Source organism: Pieris rapae, chromosome 23, assembly GCF_905147795.1.
Source record: "Pieris rapae chromosome 23, ilPieRapa1.1, whole genome shotgun sequence".
NCBI classification, from domain to species: Eukaryota; Metazoa; Arthropoda; class Insecta; order Lepidoptera; family Pieridae; genus Pieris; species Pieris rapae.
This window is the reverse complement of record NC_059531.1, coordinates 493,331-507,072: the sequence shown is the minus strand read 5'-3', so window position 1 is coordinate 507,072 and position 13,742 is coordinate 493,331. Positions and strand designations below refer to the sequence as shown.

Sequence of the window (13,742 nt, the reverse complement as noted above, 5' to 3'; positions counted from 1 at the left end):
GTAGTTATTGGCGTCGATACCAACACCCACTCTCAGCTGTGGTACAGTCGCGAGGACCAGTGTCGAGGAAGAGGCAGACTGGCGGAGCAACGAGGACGGCAATGGAGAGCTTCGTGCTATCGTGGGGTCTCTTGGTCCATAACGTCCAAGGCCAACCGGATACTTTCAGTTCACCGAATGGGAGTTCTAACATAGACGCGACTCTGGGAACGAGAGGAGTTCGAATTGACGAATGGACCGTGCACGCCGATCTTAGTACGAGTGACCACCGCCTGATCACGTTCGTGATCCATCTCGGCTCAGTTAGCTCTACGGATAGACTGCATCGGGCGCGAAGCACAGAACAGGGCACGGTGCCGATGAGGTTCCGGGACCGCGGAGTGGACTGGGACCGGTTTCGCTCGGACCTGGCGTTACGCGTGGGCAGGCTTACGTTTAACGCGCCCGCTCAGGCAATTTGTTCGGCATTTACTTCCGCTGTCGTGACTTCGGCGGGAAAGTGCTTGGGGCTAGTAGAGCCTAAACGGTATGGGGGCTACGAGTGGTGGTCGCGTGAACTGGACGGCCTCCGCAGGCAACAAAACAAATTACGTCGGGAGTGGCAACAGGCCCGGCGCGCGGGTGGCCTGTGCGAGGAGAGCTCGCGAAAACGCTTTCATCTTGCCCGCTCTAGGTACCGGAGAGCAATGCGGGATGCTGAAACCGAGCACTACAAGAGGATTTCCGACTCTGGGAATGAAGATCCATGGGGAATGGCGTACCGGCTCGCAAGTGGGCGTGTGCGCCCACCCTCGGGAGTTGTGAGCGGCATGAAGCTATCGGAGGGATACGCGACAAACATGGAGGAAGCGATGGCCGGAGTCTTGGCGGTCATGTACCCGGACGATGATGTGTCGGTCGATTCGCCGTACCACTCGAGGGTACGCCTTGCCGCCGCTTTCGCACCGTCGGGGAAAGACGTCGACATAGTGGACAGGTCAGCACTCGATAGGATCGTGAAGAGCCTACCAAACAAATGTCCGGGGCTGGACGGTATTACGGCGCGTATCGCCAAGGTCGTTTGGAATGTGGCCGCGTCGGAGATGACGTATATGTACAGCATGTGTCTTCGGGAAGGCGTGTTTCCAGACGTTTGGAAGATGGGAAGACTGGTCGTGATACCGAAGGGCAATGGGAGACCACTCACGGACCCGAAAGCGTACAGGCCCGTTACGCTTCTGTCGGTACTGGGGAAGATACTGGAGAGGCTGATCTGCGAGTGTACACCGGGCCTATATGGCCGAATATCGCCCAATCAGCACGGATTCATGCACGGGAAGTCGACGGTGACTGCTTTGACCAGAGTATTGGACATCGTGCGAGAGACGAACCACAAGTACGTCCAGGCCATCCTGTTGGATATCTCGGGCGCGTTTGATAACGCATGGTGGCCGATGGTCCTGACCAAGTTTAAGCAGGGCGGCTGTCCTCGCAATGTATATAGACTGCTGTGCTCGTACTTCACGAATAGGAAAGTGGGGATGTTCGCGAACGACGTGTCCGTCTGGAAGAAATCCACCATGGGTTGCCCACAAGGCTCCGTACTGGGGCCGACACTGTGGAACATTCTGGTGGACGATTTGTTGCGGATGGCGGTGCCCCCGGGCGTAGAGCTGGTAGCGTACGCGGACGACGTCACGGTTCTGATCGAGGCGAACTCCCGGGCGGACATCGAGCGGAAGGCGGCGACCACTCTTCAACTGGCGCTCGAATGGGGCCAGCGGAATAGGCTGTCGTTTTCGTCAGCGAAAACGCAGTCTATAACACTGAAGGGCAGGTTTCAGCGTCCGCCGGTGATCCGGTTGGGGGGCGACTCGGTGGGGGCCGTCGGCGTGGCGAAGCTACTCGGCGTGTTGTTGGACGAGCACGGCACGTTTGCGGATCACGCGCAAGACATCGGAGAAAGAGGTGCAAGGTGCTTCGGGAAGATGGCTAGGGTGTCTGCCTCCGCCTGGGGTGTCAGATACCCGGCGCTCCGGCTGTTATACTACGGGACATTTGTCGCGACCATTACGTATGCGGCGGCGGTGTGGTATGGCAGATCTCTCGCGTTCGTGGTGGCGAGTCGGCTGTTGCGAACCCAAAGGTCCGCGTTGGTGCTCCTGACCAAGGCATATCGAACAACGAGCACCCCGGCGCTGGCCGTCCTGGGCGGCGTGCTGCCGGCAGATCTTGAAGTGTACCGTGCGGGCAAGATTCAAGCGTCGAAAAAGGATACGGTCAAGGGGGAGTTAGCGGAAATTAAGCGTAGGGTCCACTCCGAGGTGGTAGACAAGTGGCAGGAGCGCTGGGAGGTCGAGGAGAGGGGGCGCGACCTGCAGCGCTTCTTCCCTTGCGTCAGGGGTAGACTTCGTGCGGTGTGGGTGGCGCCCGACTACTTTACATCGCAGCTTCTGGTAGGTCACGGCGCGTTCAACGGCCGCCTGAGGGACCTCGGTCTCAAAGAGGTCGGGACGTGTCCGTGTGGGCTTGCGGAGGAGTACAGGGATCACGTCCTGTGGGAGTGTGGGCTGTACGAACGGGAGAGGGAGGAGATGCTGGAACACGTGGCGGTGGGCGAGCCGGGACCGGTTTACTTCGCGGATCTCGTGGCCTCGGAGGCGAACTATGCCGCGTTCAGTAGATTTGCGCGCGCCTGGCATCGCGTGAGAAGCGAGATAGACGCCGAGGAAAAAGGATTGAGGCGAGCACTGCACGAGCAAGACACGACGGGATTCGACGCTGACGTGGAAGGATCGACACCGACGACGAGCCGTTCTCTTGTGTTGTCCGCAGCCCCCCGGGGGGAGAATGCGACTCGCGCAGCCCTCTCGAGAGAGAGGGAGAATGCGCTAGGGACTGAAATTGCGTACAATTTGTAGGGAGTCAAGAGAGTGCGCCGGTGGCGATGCACAGAATGCGTAAAGACTCACCGGCGCATCTCCCATTGATTCGGTCGAGACCCGGTCCGCATGACCGCGAGGTCGGTAGGACCATGGGAAGGTTGGTGGGTTACCAGGCACAATCGCACAATTCTCAGGCAGTCGCAGCGAGTGATCGCAGCCAGGGTTGCGAGGGCGTACCGCACTGTGTCCTATGACGCAGTGTGTGTCATAGCCGGTACCGCACCCTGGCATCTCGACGCGGTTGCTTTTAGCGAAGTATATTGGCGGAGAGCCGAAACCAGGGAAAGAGGAAGCAACCCCACACTGGAAGAAATAAACGCTTGGCGAGCCCTGGAAGCCCAAGAAATGCTAGCAGAGTGGGAAAAGGAGCTGGCGGGAGCGACTGCCGGTAAATATACTATAGAAGCCCTCAGACCCCTGCTCCAACACTGGGTAAGGAGGCGCTGGGGCCAGCTCAGCTATCGTCTTGTGCAGATCCTGTCCGGACACGGATGTTTCGGTAGTTATCTGCACAGAGTAGTAGGGTTTGAAGAGGCACCAACCTGCCTCCACTGTGTCGGAGACAGCCCGGATGACGCCCTGCATACGCTGAGAGACTGCCCAGCATGGGACGTGGAAAGGGGACCGTTGCTGGATGCACTCCAGGGCGAGGACGCAACACTTCCAAATGTATTGAAGGTTTTAGTGAGCGCGAGAAATGACGGCCCGTGGAAAATATTTTATAATTTCTGCGAGGCGGTCATGAAAATAAAAGAAGAGGCGGAAAGGACCAGGGAGCTTTGTCCCGATGCCCATCCGCGACGGCGAAGAAAACCGCAGGCCCGTCGCATAAACGCGCGACGCGCTCACCAAATTCTCGCCGCCAAAAAAGTGCCTAAGCGGGGAGCAGGGGTCCATGCGTCTAAAAGAAGGGATGATGACCCATCCCTGCAAGTACTGGACCCGATCTCCCCTAGCTATTTGTAAATGCGTATGGCCCGGTCTGTGAAAGATGCTTGCTGTGTCAAGCATCCTCACAAATCAACAATGGGCGGGAAGAGGCGGACGCAACCGCCGCATCGCGAGTTGGGAAGCGGATAAGGCTCTGCTGTTACCGCATCCCGCATAAGGCGATTGTTGGTGGCACCTTGGGGGTTTTAGTGGGTATGCACAATGGCGAGTCCCACATAATCCTTCTGCACCAAGCAGTCGCGCCGCGGAAGGGTATGCGCAAAGCATTTCCCCAAGTAAACAAAAAAAAAAAAAACTGAGGTGAGCCGGCCCATTATGTAATACATTAAATTAATGTAATTTTGTCAACTTCTAAAACGGATTATATAATATGTAAATTTCAAAATCATGTTCCATAAATATTTTCGTCCTAAAATGAATTCAAAATATCAAAAATTGGCTATGTTTGGACTTTTTTTTTATTGAGCAAAATTTTTAAATCATATATCAATCTTTCAAAATCGATTTAAACTACTCAAGTCCACCATATATTTTTTCCATTTGACCTACTTTAAGAAAGGATGTCTAAAAATGGAAAGAAACAATGTGCTTTATTGAGTTTGGATATGTCCTTAAAACATATGTATATATATTTTTTTTGCTTACAATAGTTTCCAATGGTCCAATCCAAAGGTAGTGTACGAATAGAGGACCAGTATCAAATCGGTTCACATCATTGGCCATCAGATTGACAACGAGACCTCCTCTAGTCTCTGACATTGCTTGGAGGCTTACTTTTAAGGCCTGAAATAACAATATTAACACTACAAGCAATAGGCCAAAGGAAACCAAAAGTTTTATGGCGAATTTCGATTAAATAAATTTGAATGCTTGAAAATATGTATGAATGTATAATATTTATTTAAAAAAAAAAACATTTTTCGGATCTAAGTGGTAGGCATACACCACGTTGGTTGTCGAATACTCGGATCCGAGAGCTAGGCATGGCAATGCTTTAAAAATTGAACGAGACGCTCGCACGGACCCGAGTTGGGCGGCACTAACACTATGACCCCGCTCCACTCGGATTCGAAAAAAGAGCCTTTAATGTATTAGTTCACTGTTGGTTATGTGTTTACTAGTAATGCAAAAATGTGTCCTCCGAAACAAGATTCTTTCATCTGCCAGTTTTTATTCATTTTCACATATAAAATCGTAATTTTTGGGCGATAATTGCAATTTTAAAATTAAAATTACTCATTCCTGGTTGATTGGCTGAATCATAATCAATAAGTTTTTAGAAAAATCAAACCGTGACGAAGAAAAATTAAAATTAATTCGTCGTCTTCAATTCATATCATCCCAATGCCTCAGAATACCTCATAAATGACAAAACCGTTTTCGACTGTTCCCTAAATTGGTATAAACCCGATAAATATGTTGCATATTCTCGCTTTCGGAGAAATTTATGGACAAACAAACATACTAATACAAAATTCAATAAGTTTATTATTCTATCCTTAGAAAAAATTAATACAGAATACTTAAAACTGATACTTCTTTTTTAAAAGTTAGTTAAAAACACAAAATAGAATGTCTTTCCCCATATTAAATGTTAAAAAAATTATGTACATACTTGTTTCCAAAATATTAAACAAAATATGTGATGCGTTCAGCGTTCGAATCCCGTCAAACGCCAGAAGAACGCATTCTATCTAACATATTAAAATAATAAAATATTATTTTCATCATAAATACTTTTCTATAAATAAGACTGCATATGCCCACGCGCATCTTCATCCCAATATGCATGACACCCATCATGAACGGATGCTGCACCATCACGTTGATCATGCTGCAGAAGACCACCCCGAAGGAGAAGAACACGGCCTCCCCCCAAGACACTCCACTCGACATATCGTAGTAGGAATGAAGACGTGACAGATACGTCGAAGTAGATCTAAAAAAAAATCTCCGCTGATTTTACCATCAGCTACTTCTGTTGAGGCTTCCCAAGTTCGCAGGTAGAAGTGTTATTGTATTCCATAACTCTACAACTCCTGTCCTCCTCCTCAATCTTTGTACCTGTTTCTTAATAGGCAAGTAGGTGATCAGCCTTCTGTGCCTGACACACGTCGGCCACTTTTTGGGACTAAGTCCGGTGTCCTCACGATATTTTCCTTCACCGTTTGATAGAAATACGCGCATGGAAAGTTCATTGGTGTACGCGCAGTATTTCAGGCTTCAAGCCTACGACAACAGGAATGAGAGTCACGTGCTATCACTACTCTTAGCAGTTTAATTACTTGAGAAATAGTTTATCTATGAATAATAAAATTACATATGATTAATACGAATAATTGAATGAACAACAAAAAAGAAGTGAATTATGTTTTTACAGAATCAGTAAAGAATGTGCAGATTTTGACTGCTTTTTTTTATATTTTATTTTATTGGACCACAAAATTAGGACAAACACATGTCAACATCAACTTACATACGAAAATATAAAAAAGCGGTGCCGTCCCTAGAACATGTGGACACGTTCAGCGAAAATTGCTTTTGACTAGATTGCAAAATTAAAAAGAATAATTGTCGTGGCAAAAACGATCATATTATATTCTAAACATAATTAATCAGATATTTTAAAATAAATTGTCTCTGGACCTACCTAGACACAATTTAACATTACGATCTAGGCTAACGTGGAGCTTATAATAAGTAGGTAATTGAAAACAAACCTAAAATACTTACAAGCATATTTAACATTAGAAAGTATACAATAACACTACTTACAATCCCGTCTTTCTCTTACTTTATTAAGGGAAAGACTCTGACAGACATCAGAAACATTTAGATTCTCTTTTCTATAAGCTTCAATAGCGCTTTGTATATTAAGACAACTACCCTCTGGCATTGAACCTCATGCCCGTATGCCTTCTATTACTTCAAAGTAGTAGTTTCTGTTGCGTTTGGATTGGTATCGCTATCACTCTTAGAAGTTACGGAGTAGAACCAGTTATGATACTTACGTGGAATTAAACATGTCTTGCGCTGGACTGTAATACCGGAGTAATAGACCCAGAAATAGTGGTTGCTGTAATCTAGGACAAAGATATAATTGGATAGATAAGAGAAGATTTATTTTAAATTTTGCACGATCATCAAACGTATATATTTTACTTTTATTACGCAATAAAGTAATAAACAATTAAATTACCGTATTAAGCATTTAAAAGTAAACATCATTTCTAATAAAGAATAATATATCTATAATATAAAGAACCAGAATAAAATTGCTAAATCCCAATCACCATCAGCAGTGATTCAGTATTGACTCTGAATAAGACAAAAGACTTAACAAATTATAGATAACGCGAAGTATTGAACTTACTGACCGATAGATTTTAATTTACTTTATAAAAGTAAAGTTTATTAATATTTATTAATATTAAGTAAGTACATGCTTCTTTTCGCAATGAGAAGCCAAAGCAAGTATCTTGTAAGAATAGCTCTGCCTAACAAACAAGCAAAATATCTTTATTCATCTATGTAAATAATTACACTTATGAACGTCAAAAAAATTAAATTAATTGTAAATTTACATTTACAACCAGTTCGCAAGTCAAGGGCGTAGAGCGGGTAAGAAGAACTGGCAAGAACCTTTCCGCCACACTTTTCAATCGCCAAGTTTTTAATACAAATTGTTTGAACTGGAGCAAATCAATCCCAAGGATTAGGATCATTTAAGTATTCGTCACATTTATAAAAAGCTTTATTAATTAATTTACTTTTAACGAGGGCTTTGAATTTATTATAACTTGTCACTTGTAAGATACTATCATAAGGAATGCAATTACGATTTGAGTTTGAGTTTATTTAAAATTATATTCATTCATTGAGAAAGGCTGCTCTTATTTCGACTTAAAGGGGACTTGTCGACCTGAAAACTCCAGTAAAACCCCAACCCCATACTTTAAAAGCGCCATTCAAGGTTTACCCTGACGTCATCGTCAGCGCAGTGTTTCTGTGTATATTAAATAGCAGACTCGGCCAAGCGTTGCTGTGGCTAAGGTTTTTGTTATATTACATAGTAGTAAATTAATCAAGGGAAACCGTAGGAGAACTTATGTGAAACGTTGGTACCACGACACGGACCTAAACTAAACTACCTTTAACTCAGCGCCATCTGTTAGAATTGTATCAAATAATAAACAAATGTTAATGTTATCGTAATTTTAGTAAGGATGCCTATTTTTTTTGAAAATGAAATATAGTCTATGTCACTCAGGAATGATGTAGCTTTCCAACAGTGAAAGAATTTTTCAAATCTGCCAAGTAGTTTCGGAGCCTATTCAATTCATACATACAAACAAACAAACAAAAAATCAAACCTTTCCTCTTTATAATATTAGTATAGATAAAAAATCGATTTATTGAAACAAATTTCATTAATATACCTGATTATAAATTCCACTGCTGCTAGAATCAAACCGTAAAGCATAAGTTCTACACCGAACACCTTCGCCAAAACTTTCAAAAGACTAGGTTTTTTGTCATCTTCAGACTGTGTTTTGACTTCTAGATCCCAGGCTTTTTGGATAGAGTCACCTAATAAAAATATGGTGAATTACTTCCACGTCAAATAGAATCCAGAACTGAGAAATACCACAGAAATGATTTAGAAAAGTTAAGTTAAATATAGTTTATACGATATAAATGTTTGTTTCAGTGGCGCCACAACCCTGTCTTTAAATCTTTATTTTAGGCAAGTTTAGCGTTCTATGCTTAATCAGGGTCGATAATTTTTGAAACCAATAAATATAAATGGAAGCCATTGGAAAATGAGGAGATTATTTTAAAAATGAAAGGAAAAATAATTTACGGTTGAACTGAGGTCGGGAAAGGGAAGGAAATTTTTTGAGGTTATGCAAAAAAAGTGTAGATAAGTACAAAATTATTTAAAAATTTATAGTTTATTAAAAGTTTTAGATATTTTTACTATCTTCAACTTTGCCAGATGATTTCTATCCATCGGACTTTTAGTTTTCAACTCAAATCGCCCGTAAAACTTTTTTTTTATGGTACAGCGAATTTGGATTACCCAAAACGTCAGATCTATGTTCAGGTAGAGGTCCATACAGATCGTCTTCTCTGATATCTCGACTGTATCCAAGCATAAATGTCTCCAACGTCCATCTTAAAACAATATTTTAATTAGTTCGAAACCATGAGCATGGTTGGTCAAGTGGCTTCAGCGTGCTCTCATCCATGAGGTCGTAGGTTCGATCCCCGGCTATGCACCAATGAACTTTCTATGTGCGCATTTATCATTCACTCGTACATCGTGAGGAAACCAAAAAATGATCACTTACTTACCTATTAAATTAACAAATACCCATAAAACAGATACAGAAATCTGAAGCCTAGAACTAAAAAATTGTATTGGTTTATTTTTGTTCCTAAACCGTATGTCGACCCGCCTGAATCTTGTCCTTCATCTGCCACTTTTGAATGAGAGGTATCATAATTATGTATTTTAAATATCGTTTTACTCTGTTTAGTGGTTAGTTGCTTTAATAGACATTAATAATCACTGCGTTTCACGATTTTGGTACCCACGTAAGTGTTAGCTGGAATGAATAGCTAATGAGTCACAGATTAATTGTTCCAAACATATATGGTATCTATCACGTCTAGTTTTCGAGGTACATGCCAAATTATTTTTTCTCTTACCCTCACTTTAGGCGTAAAAGAAATAGTTACTATTTTTGATGTGTTGTACTTTTTTATTATTTTGTTTTGTTTAGTAGTCATTTTTATTCGATAACGTCGATGTATTCATACATATTTCTTTGGAAATCCATTCTGAATACTGGACTAAGTGGTCGTCGCAACTGCTTAAATGCACCAAATAAGTTTTGTTATGTTTGCAGACAGTATATTGTGAAGTCACAAACAAAAAATGTTTCCAAAAAAGTGAGAAGTGCATATTCAATATATTTTGGGCGTGCTATTAATCAAGATAAACCATGGATACCAAAGTTTTTTTGTGTTTCGTGCTATGCTACTCTGATATCTTGGTTGAATGGAAACAAGACGTCAATGCCATTTGCCGTACCAGCATTATGGCGTGAATCTAGTAATCATTTCAATGATTGCTACTTTTGCTTGACTGACATACTTTGATTTACTAAATACTCTTGTTTTCTTTGTATGTGGGACAGCAGAGCCACAGAAAAGCACTATACTACAAGAGTATGGCCAGAAAGATCAGAGTTTGTTTGTGGAAAATCTAATGTGAAACATATACCATTGATAGATCCTAAAAATGTCATTTTACCACCACTCCACATAAAACTTGGTTTGATGAAAATTTTTGTGAAGGCTATGAATGAGGAGGGAGATGGCTTTTTATATTTAAAAACAGTATTTTCAAAGTTAAGTGATGCAAAACTCAAAGAAGGAATATTTGTAGGACCACAAATACGCACATTGATGAAAGACCCAAATTATGAGAAAAAGCTTACTGACAAGGAACTTGATGCCTGGTTATCGCTGAAAGCAGTTATTAAAGGGTTTTTAGGAAACCACAGGGCCGAAAATGCGAAAAAGCTAGTTGACGACATGTTAGAAGCATATAAAAAGTTGGGTTGCAGAATGTCGTTAAAAATTCACTTCCTTCATTCTCACTTTTCTTTTTTCCCATCTAATCTTGGTGCAGTCAGTGATGAGCAAGGTGAGAGGTTCCACCAGGATGTAAAGAAGCTTGAAGAACGATTTCAAGGGCGTTGGGACACAACTATGCTAGGCGATTACTTCTGGCGTTTAAAACGAGAAGATCATTCAAAGCACAAAAGAAAAAGATAAAGTTTTGCGATCTTTTGTGTTAAAACTTTTCATAATGTTTTTTTTTGTTTTTCTTAACCTTAATGATAAAATTAAACTTGGCTAATGTGAAAAAATCTGGTTGATTTAACTAATTTTTTTTAAAATAAGTTTTAGCATTTAAATTTTTAGTAAAATTTGGCACATTCTTATAAGAAAACATGACATTCAAAGCGGTTACTCATTTTTTTTTTCATTTGTAACGCAGTGATAATTATACACGCAAAACCGGCGGCTTACACGGCGTTGCATGGAGTCTGGGATCTTCCAATCATCTACCGCATTTACCATGAGGAATGTTCGGATACCTGCAGCTGAGGTAGATCACGGATCCAGTGCCGGATTAAGCCAGCGCGGGGCCTGTAGCAAATTCTATGAAGGGGCCCTTCTCAAGTTTAAGGTATTAAATAAAACAAATAAATATTTTTGGATTTCATATCGACAGATACAGAAATAGCATTATGTAAAATACCTACTTATTTTAACGATTTAACGTGACAAATAGTTTCAGATTTTTAAGTGGAAGTGAGCGCGGGGCCCCTTAATCCACGGGGCCCGTAGCATTTGCTTCTCTTTTGCTTCTCTTGATACGTGGCTAATCCGGCACTGCATGTATCTTCGAGGCAGAAATTTCACCCGTATCACTTCGACGTACGTCGTTCAACAAGTGAGCGATTTCTAAGGCACTATTAATTGGATGAACACTTTGTCGATCCATCTGTCCACTGAAGTATTTCCAACATAGAGGCCTTCAAAATAACCTTCGAGCCTTCTGGCAGTGTGATTGTCCATGGGCGAAGGTATCACAAGCCTGTTTGCCCCCTATAAAATAGCCACCATGGCTCCCCATTTAAGACATACATATTCTTACCCAAAGGTCAAAGCGGAGAAAAGATTTGCTTTATATCTTGGATTTAATTGTCGTCTTTTTTTTGGCCCGGTATCCATTTTAATTATTTTCCAAGTAGTCACAAAGTATTATCTAGTAGGCTACGCTAGTACTGTTTTATTAGGCATAGACAAGAATTATTTATAGTAGTTAAATCAATTTTGTGTCATTTAAAAGTATGTGTTGTTTGTATATAATTAAACATTATTTGACATAAATATATATTATATATACGCCTTTTAGTTTTTAGACAAATTTTAAAACGAAAATCATAGCAAAGTAGAGATATTTTTAAACTTATAATATATTTATTAAAGGAAATGCAAACTCGTCCATCTTAATACTCATCAAGTTAATATGCTTAATCAAATAAGAAGTAATCAACGTGTAAATTGCATATGATAGTTTTATGAGTATTTTTCGTAATCCTTATCTTGCAAATATTAAGTGTATAATTGTACGTGTTGCGCCATGACCGCTACCACCTCCTTCAACTAATTATAATGGGTAAAATCCAGGGTAAACGGCGTGTTGGTCGAAGGAAGAAATCATGGCTTCGCAACGTTCGGGAGTGGACGGGTATTGCACATGCGGAAGAGTTGCTACATCTGGCGCAGGACGAGACGCGCTTCGGGAATCTGACGGCCAACCTCCAGTAATGGAGAGGCTCTTAAAGAAGATGAAGTGTATAATTAATAGATGAATGATTGTTACCCCAAATATATTTACTCATACAACTGTTCTAGTGATTGAGTTTAAAAAAAAATACAAACTCCAACTTTAATTAGCAATTTGGATTCACAAAATATTAGAAGTCCGCGATGGGACAGGACAATACCGAACCGCCTTAGTAATTAGTATGTTAATTATAGTCTCATCTTTATGGGAAATGCTGAACTTACAGAAAGAAATGTCAGCGAGACACAAGGCTGTATAATAAAAGTACGATATGTGGAGAAATAAGATTCGATCTAATCGAGACTTAGTGCCCAGTATATTTCTCCTAAGAGTGTAAGTACTCTTTCAGACTGCCGGTGGGCGCGGGTGCTAGCGCGGGCGCGTGTAATTCAAATGTATGCAGACGCCATTTGCGTTCACAGTGCTCCCGCGAGCTGCGCGTCTTCATGAGGCGGGCGCGGGCGCGGGTGGCGCGGGAGTTTCTAATGGCTCACCGCTCAGTCCGCCCGTATCGTTCACAGTGATATAGCGATTTATGAACATTTAGAGTGTCTAGTCTATGAATATTATTCTTAATCGGGAATTGATCAATTGGGAATTGTTTATCAAGAAAATTAATCAAGGAGTCAGGCAATCAGAATTTCGTTTGCCCCGTGCTTGATAATGTTCATTCAGACTGCACTAGCGGGTGCGGCGACGGGCGCGGGCGCTCGGGTCTTGGCGTCTGCGTATTCACAGTGGCGATCTAGCTACGAGTGTCATTGCACGTGTGATAGGTCGTTCTCAAACTTTGCTACGTATTTAGAAGACATGGATGAAGATTTGTTTTTATTAATGGAAAACTCATACATGAAATTGAAATTTCAATATATGAAGTTTGGCACACACGATTTAAATAAAGGAAGAGAAAAGTTTGGAGAATTTTATGTATTATATCCATGACGATTGACGACGCTTCGGCGGGTGAATCAAAATGGTTTAGAACCACAGGCGTAGTCGCCTAACAGACGCTATATCACTGTGAACGAGACGGGCGGACTGAGCGGTGAGCCATTAGAAACTCCCGCGCCACCCGCGCCCGCGCCCGCCTCATGAAGACGCGCAGCTCGCGGGAGCACTGTGAACGCAAATGGCGTCTGCACACATTTGAATTACACGCGCCCGCGCTAGCACCCGCGCCCACCGGCAGTCTGAAAGAGTACATAGATACAAAACTTTATACAAATGTAATTTAATATGTAACAGCTATTAAGCACCCAGGAACTACTGCTCGATTTAAAAAAATGAAATTTAATTTAGTTAAATAATTATAACATTAATAAACAAAGAAATAATTAAAAAAATAAAAAAAAACTAAAGAAAACTGACAATTTATCAAGGTATCATATCAGTGAACGCGGCTGAAAAGCCATTTATTCCCTAATATTAGAATT

At 42.2% G+C, this 13,742-nt stretch overlaps 1 protein-coding gene across 1 annotated transcript in view; it reads right to left on the bottom strand.

Annotated features, from left to right (window-relative positions):
- The window catches only part of LOC110997115 (ATP-binding cassette sub-family C member 4), a 29,977-nt gene extending 20,937 nt beyond the window's left edge, over positions 1-9,040 (bottom strand). Inside the window, exons 1-5 of the mRNA XM_022265103.2 lie at positions 8,959-9,040; positions 8,315-8,465; positions 6,887-6,958; positions 5,613-5,814; positions 4,521-4,658 (exon numbers count right to left, since the gene is read on the bottom strand). Coding sequence (XP_022120795.2) covers positions 4,521-4,658; positions 5,613-5,814; positions 6,887-6,958; positions 8,315-8,465; positions 8,959-9,034 — 639 coding nt within the window. The 5' untranslated portion in view covers positions 9,035-9,040. The remainder of the gene's footprint in view (positions 1-4,520; positions 4,659-5,612; positions 5,815-6,886; positions 6,959-8,314; positions 8,466-8,958) is intronic.
- Between the last annotated feature and the right edge of the window lie 4,702 nt (positions 9,041-13,742).